General features: G+C 44.3%; 1 protein-coding gene and 1 long non-coding RNA gene across 3 annotated transcripts in view; both read right to left on the reverse strand.

The window, feature by feature from the left end:
* Positions 1-665: 665 nt before the first annotated feature.
* Positions 666-5,439, reverse strand: LOC134928365 (putative nuclease HARBI1). Of its 2 annotated transcripts, XM_063924025.1 has the most exons (5): positions 4,574-5,439; positions 4,116-4,488; positions 3,786-3,807; positions 1,925-2,479; positions 670-801 (listed from the first exon to the last, which is right to left on the reverse strand). In XM_063924025.1, exons 1-3 carry the CDS (start codon positions 5,316-5,318, stop codon positions 3,804-3,806), a joined length of 1,122 nt encoding a protein of 373 aa, XP_063780095.1. In that variant the 5' UTR covers positions 5,319-5,439; the 3' UTR covers positions 670-801; positions 1,925-2,479; positions 3,786-3,803. The 2 variants fall into 2 exon arrangements, with proteins under 2 accessions (XP_063780094.1, XP_063780095.1); XM_063924024.1 differs by having other exon boundaries at positions 666-801; positions 3,786-4,488.
* Positions 5,440-5,896: 457 nt separating this feature from the next.
* Positions 5,897-23,673, reverse strand: part of LOC134929372 (uncharacterized) — a 28,965-nt gene continuing 11,188 nt past the window's right edge. Inside the window, exons 3-4 of the long non-coding RNA XR_010178516.1 lie at positions 6,063-6,149; positions 5,897-5,978 (exon numbers count right to left, since the gene is read on the reverse strand). This is a non-coding gene — a long non-coding RNA (uncharacterized LOC134929372). The remainder of the gene's footprint in view (positions 5,979-6,062; positions 6,150-23,673) is intronic.

The following is a 23,673-nucleotide window of genomic DNA, read 5'->3' on the forward strand; positions in this document are numbered from 1 at the left end:
TATTCGCAAAGTTGCGTTAATGTAGTAAATATGCGAACCTCCGCCCCCAACGTATTTTTGCACATTCGTACGCAGTATTACACAAAGTGGGCGTACGCCAAATGACATCGCAGTAATGCGAAACCATCGCAGCATTGCGAAATCATCGCAATAACACATACTTAATCGTAAAAATACTAAGTTTGAGTATATTTACAAAGTTTTGCGTAAAAGTGCACACTTTTAAGGTAAAACGCACAAAAATGTTTTTTTGGCCTATTAAGTGCAATGACACCTTTCCTTTTAAAGACCACAAGCCCTTTTCAATTACGAACCCAATTAGTGTAATGATTGATAATGTTCCAAAACAATTAAGTGTGAGAATAAAAAAAAAATTAACACTTTGTTGCCATAATTGGCCATCAACATGTCAAAGTGTAAAATTTTTTTATTTATTTTTTTCACTTTTTTAATTTTTAAAGGTGTTGTTTGTGAATGAAGGTGTTTACATGTTTCTTAACACAATAATCTCCTTTTTTTTTTGGTAAAAATGTAACGTTAGATGTGTGTAATTTTTTGTACAAAACAAATTCTGCCTGCCAATCTGCTGATCCTTTTTTGCATTAATAAACACAACACCCGGTTAACTTTAATCAACTTTTTTATTTTTGTATTTGTTAATATTTTTTTTTTTTTACAAATCAAACAATACAACTCAAGCAAATTTTTGCAAATGGTCCACACAATCCATCATTCCTTGCAGGTGTTGGCGCATGGTGTAAAGTATCCCTGAAAAACTTGTGGGATCTCCAACTGCAACATCTGAAATTAAGATGCAACACAAACATTAATAACTTAATTACATTACTTATTAGCCAAGCAAGGCGCAAAGCACACTTAAATGCTGGCATGTCCAAACTGCTGGACTCCAGCTGTTGTGAAAATACATATACCAGCATGCCTTTACACAGTTTTGTGGTCAGGGAATGGCAAAGCTGTGTCAGGGCATGCTGGGATGTGTAGTTTCTCAACAGTTGGAGTGCCGCAGTTTGGACAGGCCTGCTTTAATGGCAAAGTTACTACATCCTGCCTGTTTTATGGTACAATCATTAGCAGAACACACAAGCCTGCTCAGCCTTTTTATCAGATTTTAAAGTGTTCCAGACCATGTGTTACATTTACTACTATGTGAGTTATATTTAAGATGGAACGTTGCCCATAGCAATCAAGCAAAAATATGATTATTATATTGTAGAAGTGGATCCCAATTTTTTAAGTATAATCTTATTGATTGCTATGTCCGACATCCCATGTTAAAGATAACTACCATCTTCGTCAATGTGACACCATGTTGGCATTCATTCCCATTTGTTTTATTTGTTTTTTATTTTTAGTGGGTTGGTCCTGCATCATCACACTGCATATCCACATCTTCAGAAGGCCAACATATCATAGCATTCCCACACTCCATGAAAGCTGCCCTTACTAAATAAGTGCAAACATGTTTGACTCGAACACTTATTAATTTTGAGAATGTAACTTTCACACAAAAAAACAGTGTGTCATTAGGCTGCATAACAAAGTGAAGCATGTGATTTTTAAGTGTAAATATTCAGACTACACAGGCCCAAGTGTAAAAGGCAAACATACTAAACTCCACTCAGGTCTAACTGTTTCCCAGAAAAAGTAACACATATAAACCCTGTTCTCCTGGCAACCCTGGCTACCTAATGAGTGTCAACCTAGAGTGGACACACAAAACATTGCACACATACACACTGTACATATAATGACACTCACAAATATGTAAAGGCAACATGTACACCATGATGAAATTTTTAAATATTTTTCCAGGGTCCAAGAATTCAAACAGTACAACACTGCATGTTTTGGCATTGTAAGTGTAAGTGGGTAATCATTTTTTAAAAAATTAAAATATACTTACTTTCCACGGCAACATCCAGACTCCCGGAACGTTCGGCAGGGGCTTCCTCTGCCCATTCACTTGGTGGGGATGTTGGCTGGATGGGGGAAGGCGGCTGGATGGGGGAAGGAGGAGGGATTGGGGAAGGAGGAGGGATTGGGGAAGGAGGAGGGATTGGGGAAGGAGGCTGGATGGGGGAAGGAGGCTGGATTTGGTCCGCAATTTCAGAGGGGGGGTCTGATTGAGAGGGCGAGGGGGGCGGAGAAAAAGTTAAAGCAATAGAGGGTGAGGGTGGTTCAGATTGTGATGTTGATTTTGAAGGAGAAGGGGTATGGGAAGGAGGAGAAGGGGTCCCAGAAAGAGATGGAGAGGTGTGGTGAGAAGGGGAATGTAAAGTGGAGTGGGCCAGGGAAGCTGATGGGGCCTGGGAAGATGAGGGGGACTGGGAAGCTGAGGGGGACTGGGAAGCTGAGGGGGAGTGAGAAGGGGAGGGGGAGTGAGAAGGGGAGGGGGAGTGAGAAGGGGAGGGGGAGTGAGAAGGGGAAGGGGGTGGGGAGTTTTGCCGTTGTTGTTGTCCTAGAATGATAATATTGTTCAAATTGTTCAAACATGATAAATTACATAGTAATCAATTTGTTTTATCAATGTTCTGTTCATTGTTAAATTATTTGTTTTGTTCCAAAGAAAAGCAAACATGTTAAGATCCTCTTCATGTTGGCCACAGCAAACAAAATGAGTCTAAAATTTAACTTTGAAGCTCATTCCTTAATCTAGGCAATTGAGTCATAGTGATTGGTCTCAGCAACATCACCAGATTACTATTCAAGGCACCTTATTATATAGCCTGCACTGATCAAGTATTGTGGATTAATTTCCTGCCTGCTTCTTATTTTTTGTAAACATGCACTTGTTTGGTGTTACTTTGCTACAGTCAGTACTGTTTTACCTAACCACACACAGTGTCCTAATTTCCATAAAAGGGCATTGCAGGTTGCAATTAGCCTACCACTTACTGTAAAATGTCTGCAAATCCAAGGGGTTTACAGCAGGTATTTAGTAGGCAATTGGCCAAAAGCATGTGCAGTGCAGGGGTGGCAGATATAACATGTCCCGAGAGAGTGTTTTTTTTTTTTATAATTTAAAATTATGGCCAGGGTAAATACATGCAGCTTTATTTTAGCCTTGCAAATTTTTGCACCTGATTTAACACACCCCACCCAAAACTTACTCTCTCTGCACATGTTACATATGCTTCCCCTGCAGTGCTCATTGTATTTAACAATTGTTACTTAAATTACGGAAGGCCAAAAATTGGAAAATAACACATTAGCACAATTTAGTGCAAAAAACTTATGTAAGGTAACTTACTTCGTGTATGCAGCGCACGGATTTGATGGCGGATCTCCGCCAACAAATCTGGAGTCCGCCTACGGAGATCACTCCACCTCCTTTCGAGCTGGATGATTGTCCGCCTGCTGCGGACTCGCGTCCGCAGCAGGCGGCGGACCTCCGCGTAGGCCTCGCGCTTCACCCGATTGGGGATGAAGCGCCCAACGCGGCCTACGCGGCGGTCCATCACCGCAACCAGCACGCGGAGCTCCCGCCTGGTGAACGGTGCTGCACGCATCATGGCAATGGCGTTTTCCTTATTTGGGCATATATTTATAGTGTCTGTTAGCATGTGATTGGTCAAAAATCTATGTTGTCATTTCTATTAACTTTATTGATCTCTGCAATGCTGTGAAAAGCAGAGTGTTATTTGGCACGAGCGTAAAAACGCAATAGCAGAAGCGAAAATGTTTGGTACACAAATTTAAGCAAACAAAACACACACAGTGACACAGACTTTAGTTACAAATACTAAACATATCTGTGTACTCACCACAGTTCGTGTGATCATTCAGCTGGACAGTCACAAAGTGTGAAACATTGAGTATCATTTGTTTGTGTGTTTGGTTACATAATCAGGATTTGATGATATAAAACAAATAAGGATACTATTTAGCAACATTACAGTATTTAAATTTCAAAATAAACATTGTAAGCTTAACGTGTTTTTGTATTTTGAACCAAAAACAATTACACATTCCAACACCACAAAATCCGTACCCAATCACTTTACAAGATCATACAAATTGAAATCATGGTTTATAAAACAGAAGCATACTGTGTTGTATTATTTGGGCAAATATAAAATATATAAACACTATACCTGAAATATTCTGCTACAATTCTTGCCCTCACTTGGCTCCCCCTCCGTGTCACACTCCCCCCACCGAAGCGTGGCACAACCCCTGGCTCCTCATCAGGCAATTCCTCTGCCTGAGGAAGCTCTACACTACTCCTTACCGCGATATTATGGAGTATTGCGCACAGGACCACTATTTTACTTGCCATCTCCGGCGAATACATGATGTCGCCACCAGTGCGGTGGAGAACACGAAACCGCCCTTTCAGGACACCAATTGTGCGCTCCACCAGCTGCCTAGTGGCAGTAAGCGCGGAGTTAAATGCCATCTGTGGTCCTGGCCTGGGATTACGGTAAGGAGTCATGAGCCAGGGGGTGCAAGGATATCCACGGTCTCCTGTTGGAATAAAAGCAAAAATTTAGATCTTAAAATTTTAAATTTTTTTTTTTTTTTAATCAAAAATATTTGAGCAACAACTCACCCAATAACCACATGTCTGGTCGTTGACTTGATCTTAATCTCTGCCATATCCCTGATTGTCTAATGACATACGCATCATGGGAACTTCCAGTAAACTTTGCGTTCAGGGAAAGGATCTGGAGGGATGGCCCACAAACAACCATTACATTCAGAGAATGAAACAGTTTCCTGTTTCTATAAATTTCTTCATTATGTTTTGGTGGCTGAATAGCTACATGTGTGCCATCCACAACCCCAATAACATGTGGGAAGCGACTACCACCTTCCGCAAATTGCCGCTTCACCACATCTAGGGCACCAACATCCAAAGGCATAGCAATAAATTGCTTAACACGCTTGAGGAAAGCCTGGCAGACACGTCGCAGGACCTTACTGAACTGGCCCTGCGACATGCCAACCAGGTCTCCAACCACATGCTGGAATGATCCTGTGGCCAAAAAATGTAACACTGCAAGGAATTGTGTCAATGGTGGTATTGCTGTAGGATACCGAATTTCAGACTCCAGATCACTCTCTATTATGGAGAGAGTGTCTAGGATTAGATGTGGTGGCAGCCGGTATCTACGCACCACCACATCATCTGGCATCCCAAAAAGTCTGACACGGGTTCTGAAAATTGGTGGCCTAGCACGCCTCCGTTGCCTTGGTTGATGAGGAGCCGGCTGTGGTTGTGGGGCTGGCGGTTGGGGTGGGAGTGCTGGCGTGGGTTGGGGAGGTAGGGCTTCTGCCGCAATATGTATTGACATCACACACTTTTTGGAGAGAATGTTAAGAAATGTTAAAAAAAAAAAAAATCAAAGTTTTCCAAAATTTTACACAATAACTGTTTTTACAATTGTGGTGTCAACTTACTGCAGGAGCGTACATTTTTTCTGTGTTGAATTCATGTCCAAAATGCAAAAATAAAAAGCAAATAAAACTAAATTTAATATTTGGATATAAAAAACATATATTAATGCAAAAAAACTTTATTAAAAAAAAAAACCCAAAAAAATAAGAAATTTAGTACCTAGTCCAGGAAAGACAAACACTACTTTGCAGATCAATCCTGGAAAACCCAAACACTTTGTTTAGCAAACTTTAAAAAAAAAAAAAAAATAACTTTTAACAAACACAAACAAGCACCAACACAGGCCAAGGACACTTACCTGCTCCTAAAGAAATAAAGTCTTGTTTTTGTGGACCACACCCAAAAATGAATACAAAATTGGTTTTTCTCAACAAAAAATAAACTCCTACAAGAGAACACAAATGACAGTCAAAAACAGCATACAGACACTTCCAACAAACAAGCTCCAACACAGGCCAAGGACACTTACCTGCTCCTAAAGAAATAAAGTCTTGTTTTTGTGGACCACACCCAAAAATGAATACAAAATTGGTTTTTCTCAACAAAAAATAAACTCCTACAAGAGAACACAAATGACAGTCAAAAACAGCATACAGACACTTCCAACAAACAAGCTCCAACACAGGCCAACGACACTTACCTGCTCCTAAAGAAATAAAGTCTTGTTTTTGTGGACCACACCCAAAATCGAAAAAAAATTTGCTTTTTCTCACCAAAAAGTAAACTCCTACAAGAGAACACTAATGACAGTCAAAACAAAGAAGCACGGGAATATTTTCACAAATGGACTTGCAAAATATATATGTGTTATAAAAATTACAATATTAAAATGTATTAAAAAAACTTGCCAACACAAAAAAAAACAAAAAAAAACAGAATACTCACAAACGAAAATACCCACAAAAAATGCCACTGTCTATATTCAAAACGCAAAGAAAAGGACAAAGGTATGCTTGACAATTACTCACTCTGCCAATTCCACTATCACCTTCCCGCACAAGCCAACAACTCAAACGCCAAACTACCAACACTTACAGCATGCACAGTAGGCCCTTAAATAAGCAGTGCAATCATTCAACAGAATAACAGTGTACACCTGTGTGAATTAACGAGTCGCACGTAGGTATATAAGCGCACACACCTCGGCGTACACACGTCATCACAAACATGGCTTCTCGTGAGCAAATCGCAGCAGAGATAGACCGCATTGCAGAGCAGCAGATGGCATTGCAGAAACAACGGCTAGAGTGTCAAAGGCGCTTGTTAGAATACGCCTCTGCGGAGGTTAATGCAGGACCTAGTACTCTGCAAATTTCTGCTTCTGAACCTCAACAATTGAGTGTGGATACCCTGCCACACACACATAGTGAGCAAACTGAGGGAGAATTGACTTTAGCCACACAAACACAGCAGACAGAAGCTGCTAGTGAGGAGGAAGATGGAGATGACCAACCTGAAGAAACCTCACAGGCTACCTCCAGACGGAAAAAAAGACAGCCTGCATTCACTAAGAGGGAGTTGCGTGTCTTGGTCACGCAGGCCATGTCCAAAATACATAGGGGCCCCAAAAACATGGGGGCTGCTTCCAAAGAACGCATCTGGAGAGACATCACAAAATCTGTGAATGAAGTTGGCTCTGTCGTCAGAACATCACAGGAAGTGAGACGACGGTAAGTGCATCTTGACAATCCTTTTTCTGTGCTAAGTTGCATAAAAAATGTAGTTACATGTCATGTTATGTCTAGCAAACACAAGCAGAACATGTGTGCTATATATTTACTTTGAACAATAAGAAGACTCAACTTTTTCCCTCTTTCACAATATTTATGTAGGTGGGCCGACTTCAAATCCCGCCTGAAGGCAAAGAGGGCTGCGGAGTGGAATGCCTCAAGGGCAACAGGGGGGGGACCACCTGTCGCTGTGGAGTTTACTGACTTGGAGGAGATGGCGATGGCCTGTGTGAGTTATGAGGAGGGCCAAGGGGTGTCTCATATGGACACGGACCTGCCTGAGATTCTGACGGGACATGACTTGGAAGGTAAGTTTACACATGTATTTGTCTGAAATTTGAACTGTATTAATAATCTTAAACTAATTTTGACTCCAACTTTTCCCCCACACATTCTTCTATTTGCTTGCCACAAAACACAGCACAGGGGGGTGAACAGTTTGAGTCACAGGCCGGTTATGTGGTTGAGGCTGAGGTGGAGGGACCTAGTGGGTCTGCCAGTGTGGGCCAACAAAACCCACCTATGCAGGTTCCTACTGGCCCCCCCACCCAACCCTCTGCTATCCCGGAGATCCTGCTTGAAATTGCTAGGTATGGTGAGAGCCTAAACACATTTCAAGACGGGGTCATCCGGGAGGTAAGCCAGATAACTGTCCGGCTCACTGAGATCCGAACCTGTGTTGAGCAAGGTGTTGCTCAACTCTGCCAAAGTCTGGCAGAGATCAGGCAGGCCCAAGAACAACTGGCCTCCTCAAACCAAAGCCTTGCAACTAACATCTTGCAAGGGCTCCAGGCCATCGCTGTCTCCCTTGCCCACAGTGGCAGAGAGCCAACCACATCGGCTCCCTCCCCTGCCCCTGCCCAGGAAGAACAGGACACTGGGCAGGCCCAACGAAGGTCACTCCGCAGACCAAGCAAAGAAGATCAGCCTCAGGCGGGGCGAAAAAGAAGAAAGTGATGTCTCTCCAGATGGGCAGCACCCATGTTTTTGTAGTTGCCTCTATGTTATTTTGGACTTGGCTTGTGTGGCCAGAATGGATCACTCCCTCTTAGTGAAATGACTTTTTTCTGTTTGGAGGAATTGTAGCCTGTGAGTTTCTTTTAAAAAACAACAGAGCCATCTTCCTCTCACTAGTGTGCTGTGTATTGTTGTGTTTGTGTGGTGGATACTAATTATTTCTCAGTTTGTGTCAAATTTTTGTGTGGCAGGGTGTGAAATATGTTGAATTTATGAATTTATAAGATACTTTTGTCAGAAGCAGAAATTTGCAGAGTACTGAGTTCTGCTATATAATTTTTGTCAGTGCCATCTGCTTGGTGCTTGGTCTATCTCTGCCTGTGAGACTCATGTGGAGCCATGTTTAAATGTTGGATAATATTATTACTGTAATAAAAATTAAAAAAAAAAAATGTGTGCAATTTCTTGAAGGTAATGCATTAGCAAAATCTTAGTTACCAAAAGATTAGGTCAACATATAGACACTTGGTGACCAATCTGCTAATTCTCCTTAAAATTAAACAAAAGTGTTAAAAAAGGTATGTTTTGCACCACACTTTAATGTCCATATTAATAAAACAGACACGACAACTTGATAAAATATCTTTGGACAACATGACATCATTGAAAACATTGACAGATGTTAAAAACATATATTATTGTGACTTTTAAAAATAAAACATAGTGTATGCGGCATTATGTGGGTGTTGGTTAATTAATCAGAATGTTGCAGAATTATATAACTTTAAATAAAAATGTAACTTGTTTGTATTTAGTAGTCTAACACACATTAAAACATTTCGTCACAATGCTTACACACCAAGTTAAACACAAATAACAACCTTATTTCACAGTGTGTGAGATTAATATGTGAGTAGAATAAACATGTAATGTGTGTTCAGTCAATTGCTGGTTGGTAACTTTCATGTGCTCAGTAATTAACAAGTAATTGAACATCAGATGAATGTGCTCTCCAATTAACTGCTAATTACTGCATACACACTTGTACCAGTACTTCGCAAATGTAGAGTAACTGCAGACCTACTCTGCTGCTGCGTGAATGTTGCTACGGTTTCCTATGTTAGTTTTAACAGCGACAAAGTTTATTTGCGAAAAACACGCCCATTGCAAGTTGCATACTCCCACACAGTACGCCCACTTTCACGCCCATGTCGGAGCATTGCGAAGTCTCGCCTCCGCCACGCCCACGCCACTCCTCGTTTTCGTTTGGCAGTTACGGCTTTTTTTCCCCAAAGTAATTTTGCACAGTTGTCGTACGTATGTCTTCGCGCATGCGTAATCACGCATTTGCGCATGCGCAGATACTTACATTTCGGACATTTGCGATGCGATGACTCTTAGCGATCAACTCGGAATGAGGGCCATAGAAACTTGATGTGGGTCAGCAATTGTTAAAGTAGGACTGGTCCCATCCTTGGTGCATGAGGCCATAATAGGGAGGGATTTTCCTCATTTTTGGAAACTGTGGGAATCACGGTTATCAACAGATGTGAGAAGTAAAGAGCCAGTTGATAATACCGGTGATTTTATGTATGTACGTGTGTCTTCGGAACTTTCTGACCCTTTTGCTAGTTTGGCTGGGGAAGTGACAGATGGGGAGTCCAGTGAGGACCCTCTTGCTGGTAACAGAGACATAGTAGTTAGAACTGAAAGCGTGCCTGACCTGGAGGTAAAGAAGGATCTGTTTGCGTCTGAACAGTTAAAGGATCCTACCTTAATAAAGGGAAGAGAGAATGTTAAGGTTATTAATGGGGAACGTGTGGTGCCAGGTGACAGGGTTACGTATCCCCACATGGCCATCTGTAATGAGCTCTTGTACCACATTGTCAAAAGGGGTGAGGATGTGGTGGAACAGCTGGTAGTTCCCCAGCCTTATCGGAGAACGGTACTAGATTTAGCTCATAGTCACGTTACAGCACGACATTTAGGGGCACAAAAAACCACTGAAAGAGTTTTACAAAGGTTCTTTTGGCCAGGGATTTATAAAGAAGTGTCTGAATATTGTTCTTCCTGTCCTGAATGCCAGTATCATGCCCCTAGACCCGATTTCAGGAGCGCACTAGTTCCCATGCCTATTATAGAGGTCCCGTTTGACAGAATAACCATGGATCTCATGGGGCCCTTGTTAAAGTCTGCTCGGGGCAATCAGTATATCCTGGTAGTTATGGACTATGCCACTCGATATCCTGAGGCTGTCCCTTTACGCACTATCACAACCAAGGCGATAGCTAGGGAGCTGGTGCAGGGTTTTAGTAAAGTGGGAATACCAAAAGAACTTTTGACTGACCAAGGTACTCCATTTATGTCAAGGATCATGAAAGAATTGTGCAAATTATTTAAGGTCACTCACCTCAGGACGTCCATCTACCATCCCCAAACTGATGGGTTGGTGGAAAGGTTTAATAAAACATTAAAAAGGATGTTAAAAAAGGTTGTTGATAGAGATGGGAAAAACTGGGATTGTTTGTTGCCCTACTTGTTAATGGCCATCAGAGAAGTTCCTCAGTCCTCTACTGGGTTTTCTCCATTTGATTTGTTGTATGGTAGACACCCCAGAGGGCTGTTGGACATTGCCAAAGAGACGTGGAAAGGACAGCCCACTCCTTATAGGAGCGTTATTGAACATGTAACACAAATGCAGGATAGGATTGCAGCCGTGGTACCTATTGTCAGAGAGCACATGGAACAGGCCAAAAGTGCTCAACAGAGGGTATATAACCGGAGTGCCAAGATACGGGAATTTGCTCCTGGAGATAGAGTTCTTGTTTTGGTACCCACTGTGGATAGCAAATTCCTAGCTAAATGGCAGGGCCCATTTGAGATTAGGGAAAAAGTGAATGAGGTTAATTACAAAGTATACCAGCCGAGAAAGAGAAAACCCGAACAAATCTACCATGTTAACTTAATCAAACACTGGAAAGATAGGTTGTCTCTGTCAGCGGAGCCTTGCCCTTCGGTGTCTTCACCTCGGTTGCTTCCCGCAGTAAAGGTGTCAGAGACATTATCAGCTGATCAGAACAACCAGGTTAAAGAATTTCTCATCCAAAATAGGGAGATATTTTCAGAGCTGCCTGGCCGAACGACCATAATAAAACATGACATTGCCACAGAACTAGGAGTCAGGGTCCATTTAAAGCCATATAGGATTCCTGAAGCTCAGCGAGTAGCTGTTTCTAAAGAAGTTAAAACCATGTTAGAACTTGGAGTCATAGAGGAATCTAACAGTGAGTGGTCCAGTCCCATAGTTCTCATCCCGAAGCCAGACGGTAGCATACACTTCTGTAATGACTTTCATAAGTTAAATGAGGTGTCCAAGTTTGACGCATACCCCATACCCCATGTGGATTAGCTTATAGAAAGGCTGGGAAAAGCCAGGTTTCTCACTACGTTGGACCTGACCAAAGGTTACTGGCAAATACCTTTATCTGAAAAAACAGCCTTTTCGGTTTCGGAGAGGCTGTACCAGTATAAGATGTTACCCTTTGGGTTGCATGGGGCTCCAGCAACCTTTCAACGGGCGATGAATAACATTTTGAGGCCCCATAGAAAATATGCAGCTGCCTTTTTGGATGATGTGGTAATTCACAGTACAGACTGGGGGTCCCATTTGGTTAAAGTACAAGCAGTACTGGACTCAATCAGAGAGGCAGGGTTAACTGCTAACCCAAAGAAGTGCTGCCTCGCAATGGAGGAGGTCAAATACTTGGGCTTCACCATAGGCAGAGGTATGATTAGGCCCCAATTGAATAAAATTGATGCTATTCAAAACTGGTCTCGTCCAGTGAATAAAAAACAGGTAAGGGCTTTTTGGGGAATAACTGGGTACTATAGACGGTTTATTCCCAATTTTCCGACCACAGCAGTGCTGTTGTCAGACCTTACCAAAGGGAAACAGTCAAATATGGTGAAATGGAACCCTGATGCAGAAAAAGCGTTCCAAGCGTTAAAAGTGGCTTTGTGTTCACAACCTGTATTGATAACACCAGATTTTTCAAAATAATTTGTGGTACAGACGGATGCCTCAGAGGTAGGCATAGGGGCTGTGCTGTCCCAAACCAGAGATGGGGATGAACACCCTATCATTTATTTGAGTAGGAAACTCAATGAGCATGAAAAAAGGTATGCCATTGTGGAAAAGGAGGCTTTGGCCATTAAGTGGGCACTAGATACCTTGAGATATTACCTCTTGGGTAGACAATTCAGACTAGTGACAGATCATTCCCCTTTAAAATGGATGAATGTAAATAGAGGCAAGAATGCTCATGTAACTAGATGGTTTCTAGCATTGCAGGATTTTAAGTTTACTGTCGAACATAGACCGGGTACACAATTGGCCAACGCAGATGCATTGTCCCGCATCTTCTGTTTGGGGGCTACAAGTGTTCCGGCCCCTAGGTCGAAACAGGGGAGGGGGATAGTGTTTGAGGGCAGGTATGTTTGTCCCAGGTTCTTGTCTTACATGTTTTAGAAAATGAAAACTTCTAGGAAAATACTTTTGTTTTGTTAGAACCTTTTCAGTTTGCTGGAAAAGCTGGATAAGGGCCCTGAGAGAGAGATAGGGCGAGTTCCAGACATTGGGCCCAGTTCAGATCTTTGGCCTCACAGAGGGCTAATCAGGGCTTTCAGCTGTGCAAGAGCCTTATAGGGCTTCTAGCCTGATTAATGTGGGCAGACTGCCTGGGAAGACTGCAGGATCTCTGTGAGAGAAACACGCTTCCTGATACAACTGAGCTACACAGTGTTTACTGGAGAACTCTGTGTTTTTGTTTAGTGATAGTTAGGAACATCTTGTGTTTAGTTAGTGCTGGACAGGCAAGGTATTTTGTTTTGGTGTTTGTTTTATTTTCTGTAAAATAAAGCTGGCTGTGGCCAGTTGCACCACAAACTGGACTTGTGTGATTCCTCAGCTGCTGCGTGCTGCCATTTACCCCAGGAAACGGCACATTGTCCCCTTATAGTGTTACAACTTATATATATATATATATATGTATATATATATATATATATATATATATATATATATATATATAATAATATCAGTTCAATACCCAGTCCAGCGGCCCCCTGTCTCACCTGGGTGTCCGGGACAGTACCGCTGCTGCTGGCTGGGAGCAACCGCATGCACACCACTGCCTTCAGCACCACCGCTGCTATAGCCTGGATGACTCCAACACCAGTCACCACCGGGTCCCCAGCCACATATGGGTGATTGGACAACGGATCCAGCTCTGGATCCGCTGTCCAACCACAGCTGCCTCGCTGACATGTGCGTGGTCTCCCTGTCAACGAGGCACTTATAGAAGTGCCACTTTCACCATTGTTTTAATGAGCTTTTACAGCCCAAGTGCTTGGCCCTGCCCCCCCCCCCCCCCCACACCGCTTAATCCCGTTCCAATTGCCGACGGGAGGCACTGCTATTGGTTCCTCCCAAACCAATTTAAGGTACTAAAATGATTAGCATAATATAAAGATGATAATTGTAACACAAAATATGTGTCATAAGTATATTCTTTGTATTATTTTAATCATTAATGCTGACTGCACGTCCCTGGTGATTTCTCCAGACATTTTGTGTAACCTGGGGGTTACTCAGATGTCCAAGCAGTGTTGGACTGGGGCATGAAGAGCCCACCGGGGGGAATGCAGTGATAGGGGTGTGGCCAGCCTACAAAGGGGGTTTGGCCAGCCTCCACAGAGACTTGAAATACACAATAGTTTAGTGCAGTGTAATGCAACATATCTACCATGTATAATACAAGTGCACAGTCTGGAACCTGATCCCTAGAGGATAGAGAGGTCCCTCAGGCAGTGGGGCCTACCGGTGGTTTCCCTGGTACACCTGTGGGCCAGTCCGACCCTGTGTCCAAGGGTGACACAGATGATCCAATGATGCATGTTTGTAGGCAGCAGCAGATCACAAAAGCCTGTGGTTGATATGTATTTACATGATACGCCTCCTGTGTCTTTTATCACAGCCGCTGTATACACAGATGCTGCATCTGTAGCTACTACATAGCATTCCTCACTGAATCAGTCTCCTGGCTTACTCTGAATTATATCTATTCTAACCCCTCTCTGATGTCTATATGGATAATATTAATATATGTATTAACAAGGCAGCACATAGTCAGTGGTTAATATTTTATTTTATTGCCAGTTATTTATATAGCGCACACATATTCCGCAGCGCTTTACAGAGAGAATATTTGCCCATTCACATCAACCCCTGCCCCAGTGGAGCTTACAATCTATATTCCCTATCACATGTACACACAGACACATTTACACTAGGGTTAATTTTTGTTGAGAGCCAATTAACCTACCAGTATATTTTTGGATTGTGGGAGGAAACCGGAGTACCCGGAGGAAACCCACGCAAGTACGGGGAGCATATACAAACTCCGCACAGTTAGGGCCATGGTGGGAACTGAACCCATGACCTCAGTGCTGTGAGGCAGTAATGCTAACCATTACACCATCCGTACTGCATTGCAGCTGCCCCACCAGAGCCAGCATTGGGCATAGGCCATATAAATGAACGCTCAGGACACTACTCCTCTGGTGGATGGGGCACTCTATGTTGTTTAAACACTTAACTGATTATTATGTTTCCAGTTACAACATCAAAAATTGATGATTTTTGACATTTAATAAAGTCAATACAGGTTGAGTATCCCTTATCCAAAATGCTTGGGACCAGAGGTATTTTGGATATCGGATTTTTCCGTAGTTTGGAATAATTGCATACCATAATGAGATATCATGGTGATGGGACCTAAATCTAAGTACAGAATGCATTTATGTTATATATACACCTTATACACACAGCCTGAAGGTAATTTTAACCAATATTATTAATAACTTTGTGCATTAAACAAAGTGTGTCTACATTCACACAATTCATTTATGTTTCATATACACCTTATACACACAGCCTAAAGGTCATTTAATACAATATTTTTAATAACTTTGTGTATAAAACAAAGTTTGTGTACATTGAGCCACAGAAAACAAAGGTTTCACTATCTCACTTTCACTCAAAAAAGTCCGTATTTCGGAATATTCCGTATTTCGGAATATTTGGATATGGGATACTCAACCTGTAATATGTTTAAAAATGTATTTCAATATTTTAGTGTAAAAAAAAAATCTGAATAGGACTGCTTAGCATCATCCCAGTGTCCATTTGTTTCCACGGGTGTAGTATGTTATGCCGGCGGCCGGGATGCCGGTATAGGGTCAGGATTCCAGCGCCGGTATGCTGGGATCCCGACCACCGGCATGCCGACAGCTGGGCGAGCGCAAATGAGCCCCTTGCGGGCTCGCTGCGCTCACCACGGTGCAGGCACAGTGCTGTTTATTCTCCCTCCAGGGTAGTCATGGACCCCTAAGAGGGAGAATAGGTGTCGGTATGCCGGGTGTCGGGATTCCGGCGCTGGTACAATGAGCGGCGGGATACCAACAGCCGGCATACTGAATACCACCCGTTCCCACTGTAACATTACCCCCCACCCTCTAATGGCAATAGATTCCCCATTGGTTTTAGCTCTCTACAATCAGTGCCCTATGATCCCCATTAAAGAATTACTACTACACTCACCCCCAGTGGCAATAAACTATCAGTGTCAATAGATCTCCCCCCCTCCCCCACAGTGAAAATAAACTCCGTTGTGACATCAATCAGTTACCCCCCAGTATCCATAAATCTGCTCCAACACTTTGCAGAGCACAATGAAGAGGGTACAGTGAGGAGTGATTAGTCCCCCAGCTGATCAGATTGGGGAATCGTGCTCAAAGGGGAACTTCAGCAAAATCGCCACTGATGTTGGCAGTCACAGACCACTACAGATGGAGCCACGTTCATCTAGGCTTCTGTGCTGCGCCTAGGTGCACCAAGGTTTATTAGCATAAGCCTTTCATCTATTGTTCTCAGCTGCAATACAATACAGAAAGAACAATACAGCAGGGGATTAAGTCATTACAGCAGGGGATTAAGTCCGACTGCCCTGGCTCAATTAATCCTACTAAAGGCAAAGATGAGGAGGGCTCCATCTGTACATCACTGCCTGGTGCTGGAGGAAGAGCAGCAGGAATCATTCTGCACTTGTAGACCATCTGGCTGCAGTCACTTCCCATGTGCCAGACAAGTGGTCAAGAATAATCTGTTCTAAGATAGCCTAGGATGCCAAATCTGTCAGGACATCTCTGTACCTCACAGATTGGGGCCATGGGATCTTATCCAACCAGGGACCTATGCTTTCAGTCCACAGCAGCTTGTAAGCATGACATGATCTTCCTGCACCTCAGGAATGAGCACTGGTTCATTGATAGGTGGTGGTTGATGCAGTGAGTAAATTGTACAGTAGATAGTTCTATGGTTGAGAATATGAGCACTGCCCCTACGCAGCTCTTATTCTTGGCTGTAATGAGTAAGGATCGCATTGGGTGGCCATTGATGTGGAATGAGTAGGGACACAATAGGGTGCAGTACAGAGTGGGGCAATGGAGAGAGCAGCAGAGGGTATTACATTGCAAGTAAGCATTTAGTAAAACAAAATCCAGTATTTTTGCTGGAGAAGGCCTTTAATTTCATTTGTCACAATTAACGGAAGATAGACAGATGGACAGACATTGCATTCAGTATTACAAGTGACTGTGGGAACCCATTATATTTTTTGACTGGCATATCATTTAACTGAGACGTTAAGTTCAAACTAAACAGACGTCTAACAGGAAAACAAGAGCAAATTATTCTCAGTCTGCTGTGTGTGTAAACAGTATATTAATTTTGATGAATGTAAAATCTTTATTCTCATTTATTGCTTATGTGTTTTGTCATTTGGATACTCACTTTTCATGGTGTATGAGTAAGCAGAATGGCATCAAAGTACATTATGTCTGTATTTACATTCACCGTGGGAAATTAAAAGCCAGCGCTATCAGCGACTAAAAGTGACTATTAATATCACAGAAAAATGAAAGCCGACAGCTCAATTAAAATGACACAACTATGCAATCAGGTTGCACATTTAATTCAGTATCAAGAAGCCACTTCTCAGCGTAATGAGGTTACATTGGTATAGCAGAAAGCAACTGCTGATGGTGTTCAGTCAATAAAAATATATTTCTTTTTACTCAAGCTCTGTCTAAAACAAACACATCAGGCGAATAACTGTCATTTACTGTCCCTGCTATTCCATGTCTGTCGCTTAGAACATGGGGCTTTGAGCTTTCCGGGACTGATTCTGACACATCCAAGGTTGCTAATCAGAGAATCCATCCATGTATGCCAAATATACGTGCCCCTGAATGTGGACACTGTAACAGGAGTCTTGCTAGAATGCACTCTGCTACAAAAATGCCACCAACGACGACTCCAGGCTTGTGCAGAAACCACAAATACCTTTTATTCAGGTTGCTCAAAAACAAAGATATACATAAAACAAAGATCACTGTCTTTAGTATAAACCACCAGGGAGGTTAGGCCCTGCCTCACTCCGTCTTACTTAATAAGGAACCCTTGAGGTTCCAGCATCCTGAGACTAGTGGCCCTGCCCTCCGGATCCCACTGTCCCTAGCAGGCCTATCACCTGGACACTAACTGCCTTCAGGAGCCCTGAATCATGGGAGAGACTCTGCTTTAAAGCAGCTTCTTGGGCTAAAAAGCCTATAAGACCTAGGCTGGGCCAAATGGATGGGAACCCGGTCAATCCACACTTCCCATCCACCCCAGGACCCTGTGTGTAGCTTACAGGTGGCAAAGTACCTCTCCTGCCACAGCACCTATCCCACTACACTGTTTTTCCATCCGCAGTTGCAATCATCAGCATTGACCACATGCTGTGGGAAAAACGCACACAGACAGGACAGGAGTCAAGGATTAAGCAGGGGTATGGTACACAGCAAGGCAGGTTCAGTATCATCAGAGTTGGTGATAACCCATGCCAGGAGATGACTTGAGGGTGACAATGTTAAGCTGGCCACTCACCATCTGACGGTGAGAATGAGCAGCACAGCGATGTGATACATTGCATCCACTGTACACACTAAGCAATCTGTTGTACAATGGCACAATGTATTGTTACATGCTGTATGCAACAAGGCTGCATCAGATGTGGAATCATCCCACTGGATATGCAGCACATCCAATAGGACAAGTCAATGAACAACAGCAGTGGACATCGGAGGCGTGTGGTATAGAGGATCGACAGTAATTAGATAGAAAGTCATTAGGTCAACCCCATGGTCAACATGCATTAGGTCAACAGGGTCAAAAGGTCGACATGGAAAAGATAGGCAGTAGAAAAGGAGGTGAACAGGTACAAAAGGTTGACATGGAAATGGTCAACAACAAAAAAAGTTGACACAAGTTTTTGTAATTTTTCATCATATGTAAACACAATTATTGCAAACGTATTGTATACCTTCGCAGGCTTACTTCGCTTGCCACGTTTCAGTCAGGCTACTATTCCCAATCATAGTGCATGTGGATAGTAAATTAAGCAAAAGTTGAAAAATATGTGAAAAACTCCAAAAAACTTGTGTTGACCATATGTGTGATGGCTAGAGATGAGCGGGTCTGGTTCTCTGAGAACCCGACCAGCCCGAACTTCCGATCTGATCCAGGATACAAGTCCAGCTTGGGGTCTCCTGCCTGACTCAGATCCGCCCCACATGTCAGGCCCTGCCCCCCCTTCCCCCCCCCCCATGCGGGTGCGAACGAATCTCACAGCGGCGATGCTTTTGCACCCGCCAAGAAGCTCCCTGCCTGCGCAGCCTAGCAGCGCTGGCAGGCAGCTAACCGCCACTTTCCATTGTCACGATCTAGGTAATTCCTTATCAGTATTTACCTTCCAAATGCCTCCTGAGACTGTCCCAGTGTTCCAAGCCTGGATTCCATCTGCACTGTCTGTGTGCAGCACGCTGCATCTCATTGTCTCAAATCTCTTTACTGTGATTCTGGCAGCTTCATGGTTAAAGCTCACATTCAAGTTACAAACAATCTTTCCCTCCAAAAGCTACCATGGGCGCAGCCATGTTTTCCTAATCACATGTTACCTTTCAGCCTATCAGCTGCACTCTGCTCTCAGCCTGATTACACAGCAGCTGCACTCTGGTCTCTGGTTAATCAGCCAGCCAATCCCTGCTTCCCAGCAGGTATAAATATCCTGTTCCTGGGGTGGAAAGATGTCAGTGCTTCAATTGTCTTCAGTGATTCTAGTGTGCAGTCCTTCCATGGACTTTCTCTGCAGTACAGCCTGACTCCCTGGTGATTACACTCTGCAGTGTAACCCGACACTCCAGTGATTAACCCTCTACAGTCTACCCTGATTCACCTGTGTCTGAACTCCGGCTTTCCAGCAGCCATTCTCCAGCGATCCCCAGCATCACTTCATGCTTCACCTGTGCTTCCTTGTACAATAGTGCATTTCTATCTGCGAACCCCAGCTTCACTCAAAGCTTACCAACGATCCCAAAGTAACCATCGGTGTTCCGTCATCGATTCCAAGTCACCATCGGTGTTCCGTCATCGATCCCAAGTATTTCTCTGAACTGTATTTCCTATTACCAGTACCAAGTCATCAGTATTCCTCTGAACTGTGTTTAATAAAACCTTTGAACTTTCCCTTGTTGTCGTGGTCACGCCTTCGGGCATTTGTTCTAAAGGTTCCCTGCATGTCCAAGAACCCTGTACTGCCTCCCAGGTACACATATATACCTCAGCCCCTACAACTGAGGCTTCCCCCTGGTCAGCACCAGCCCTCAGTTGTGACAGTAAGCACTGACCTAATGGATCCGGCCGGAGACCAGGTCCAAGCGACCAGGCCGATGCAAGAACTTGCAGCCTGCCTTGAACGTCAGGAGACTGCACAGGGCCATGTGATCCGCTGTCTCCAGGACCTCTCCTCTCGGCTGGATGGAATACAAGTAACCCTCCGTGGTTCAGGGGCGTCCAGTGTGCCGACTGCAGTACCTTTGGTGGTATCCCCACCCACCATTCTTGTTTCTGCTCCTTGTCTCCATTTACCGACACCTGCCAAGTTTGATTGTTCCCCAAAAGCCTGTCGGGGTTTCCTAAATCAGTGTGAGATATATTTTGAGTTACAGCCTAGCAGTTTCCCAACTGACCGCACCAAGGTTGCTTACATCATCTCCCTCCTCAGTGGCTCCGCCCTCGATTGGGTATCACCTCTATGGGAGAAGTTTGATGCCCTGCTCTCTTCATATGCAGATTTCGTGGCAACCTTCAGGCGCATCTTTGATGAACCAGGTCGTGTGACCTCTGCCTCCTCTGATATCCTCCGGCTACGTCAGGGGACACGAACAGTCGGTAAATATCTGGTACAGTACCAGATCCTAGCGTCTGAACTTTCCTGGAATGATGATGCTCTTTACTCAGCCCAAGGTGGGGCATCTGTGTCTACAGCCCAAGGAGGGGCGTCTGTGTCTACAGCCCAAGGAGGGGCGTCTGTGTCTACAGCCCTAGGAGGGGTATCCAATGTTCAAGCTCTAGTAGGGGCATATGAGTCTTCTCAAAAAGGAGTTTCTGATCTGTCAACCCCAGGAGGGGTGCTGGAGAAAACAACCCTGAGAGAGGTGTCTGATTCATCAACCCCAGGAGGGGTCACCAAAGTTTCAGTCCCAAGGGAAGTATCCAGAGCCAAGTTCCCAGATGGAAATTTTTGTGCTACAGATGCAGTTATGAACTCCTGTTTGCCGTCTTCAGAGAGCACCACCCTGTTGGCATCCAGCATGGACCAGGTCCAGGATGGTCTAACTGAACACTCGGATACCACTCATTCCGGTTCTAACCGGATTCTGACTCCTTCAGTTCCAGCTGATTCAACTGTCTTTAGACTCAATCCGGTTCCATCCGTCTGTCTGAAGATTCCTTCGGTTCCAGCCGATTCCGATATCTCTGGACCCAATCCGGTTCCATCCGTAGGTCCAAAGACTCCTTCAGTTCCAGCTGATTCAACCGTCAATCCGAAGACTCCTCCGGTCCCAGCCGGTTCAAACTTTTCTGGACCCAATCCGGTCCCATCCGTCTGTCCGGATCAGCCTCCTTCGGTTCCAGCCGATTCCAATACCTTCGGATCTAATCCGGTCCTATCCGTCGGTCTAAAGTCTCTGCCGGTCTCAACCGGTTCAAGGTTGTCTGGACTTAATTTGGTCTCGTCCATAGATCCGGTACAGTCTCCTCTGGTCCCAGCTAGTTCAAGTTCATCAGGATTCAATCTAGATCCTTCCATTTGTTCAGGTAAAGAACTTATAAGAAGTGTCCTGGGGCCACTCCTAAAGGAGGGGGTGCTGTCACGATCTAGGTAATTCCTTATCAGTATTTACCTTCCAAATGCCTCCTGAGACTGTCCCAGTGTTCCAAGCCTGGATTCCATCTGCACAGGGCCGCCTTAACAGAAGTGTAGGCCCCTGGGCACAGCAATGCACTGGGCCCCCTACCTATCCTCCAGCAGTAGGGGTGGGGGGTGCTATCAGCAGCAGCTTTGATGTCCCGCAGGCGGTAGGGGGTGTTCTATCTTCCGCTCAGCATGTAGGACCTGGAGCAGTAATTTCTGCTAATTACTCCTTTACCTCACAGATGGGGCTAAACTGTAGAGGGGGCATTAGGCTGAATGAAGAAGCCCTGATACATGACTTCCAGGGTGGTAAGGGGTGTTTACTTTGTAAGGGATGGGTGGATAGTGGAGTGGGCTTAATATTTATAATTTTCCGGTAGGAGGGCAGCTTGCTTGACTGCAGATATCTCAAGTTCCTGAAAATATATTTCTTAGCTTTGAATGGGATAAAAAACTAAAGAGTCCCACCTTTCAGGAGGTACTGGGGACTTGGGGATCAGTGTTCAGGAGCCAGAGCAATTCACCAACGAACATATAAAACTGCATATTAGGCGTGTGGAGCTGGAGCAGGGACCAGCTGTTTGAAGGCTGATATATCTGGTTCTGGGCATAATAGAGACAAGATGCCAGTGTTCACTGAAAGGGGAGAGTCCCAGCTTTTGGATGATACCCTCAGAATAACTCTAAATCAGACAGAACCCAAGATATCTAGCTGGGAAGAGCAATTAACAGGCTTGGATGGGGACCACTGCTTTCAAGTCGGATATCTCCGGTTCCCCAGGGCCGATTTTCAAAAATCTGGTACCCCTGGAAAGAGGGGACCCTCAGCTATCAGCATAGGGCCCTTATACTCCTGGGGCCCTTGGGCAAGAGCCCATTGAGCCCATATGAAAAGACGGCCCTGCATCTGCACTGTATGTGTGCAGCACGCTGCATCTCATTGTCTCAAATCTCTTTACTGTGATTCTGGCAGCTTCATGGTTAAACCTCACATTCAAGTTACAAACAATCTTTCCCTCCAAAAGCTACCATGGGCGCAGCCATGTTTTCCTAATCACATGTTACCTTTCAGCCTATCAGCTGCACTCTGCTCTCAGCTTGATTACACAGCAGCTGCACTCTGGTCTCTGGTTAATCAGCCAGCCAATCCCTGCTTCCCAGCAGGTATAAATATCCTGTTCCTGGGGTGGAAAGATGTCAGTGCTTCAATTGTCTTCAGTGATTCTAGTGTGCAGTCCTTCCATGGACTTTCTCTGCAGTACAGCCTGACTCCCTGGTGATTACACTCTGCAGTGTAACCCGACACTCCAGTGATTAACCCTCTACAGTCTACCCTGATTCACCTGTGTCTGAACTCCGGCTTTCCAGCAGCCATTCTCCAGCGATCCCCAGCATCACTTCATGCTTCACCTGTGCTTCCTTGTACAATAGTGCATTTCTATCTGCGAACCCCAGCTTCACTCAAAGCTTACCAACGATCCCAAAGTAACCATCGGTGTTCCGTCATTGATTCCAAGTCACCATCGGTGTTCCGTCATCGATCCCAAGTATTTCTCTGAACTGTATTTCCTATTACCAGTACCAAGTTATCAGTATTCCTCTGAACTGTGTTTAATAAAACCTTTGAACTTTCCCTTGTTGTCGTGGTCACGCCTTCGGGCATTTGTTCTAAAGGTTCCCTGCATGTCCAAGAACCCTGTACTGCCTCCCAGGTACACATATATACCTCAGCCCCTACAACTGAGGCTTCCCCCTGGTCAGCACCAGCCCTCAGTTGTGACATCCATGTTCCATGTGACGTCACACAGGTGCCGCGGCCCGCTCCTGCAAACGGTCCGGACACGCCTGCATTGTTTGGACCGTGCCACCTCCCGTCCCACGACCGCCTCTGCCTGTCAATCAGGCAGAGGCGATTGCAGCCCTGAGATGCTTTTGCATCTCACTGGGCCTCACGGGGTGCGCGGTTGCACTCCCCAAAAGGCTTTAGACTGCGATCGCTGCCGTTGCAGCGATCGGGTCTGAATTAGGCCCAGAGTGTGTATCTATATGTAAATAATAAATATCGCACTCCATGCACATACCAAAACATTTACACAACCTGTTATGAGTAGGATATACAGACATATACCAGTGGGGATATGACAAA

This window comes from Pseudophryne corroboree, chromosome 5 (assembly GCF_028390025.1).
Source record: "Pseudophryne corroboree isolate aPseCor3 chromosome 5, aPseCor3.hap2, whole genome shotgun sequence".
NCBI classification, from domain to species: Eukaryota; Metazoa; Chordata; class Amphibia; order Anura; family Myobatrachidae; genus Pseudophryne; species Pseudophryne corroboree.

Coding starts and splice junctions, on each gene's coding strand:
- LOC134928365 (XM_063924024.1), bottom strand. CDS start 5,318: ATGTCAATACATATTGCGGCAGAAGCCCTACCTCCCCAACCCACGCCA. Junction 4,489..4,573: donor ACCAGACATGTGGTTATTGG/GTGAGTTGTTGC, acceptor TTATTCCAACAG/GAGACCGTGGATATCCTTGC.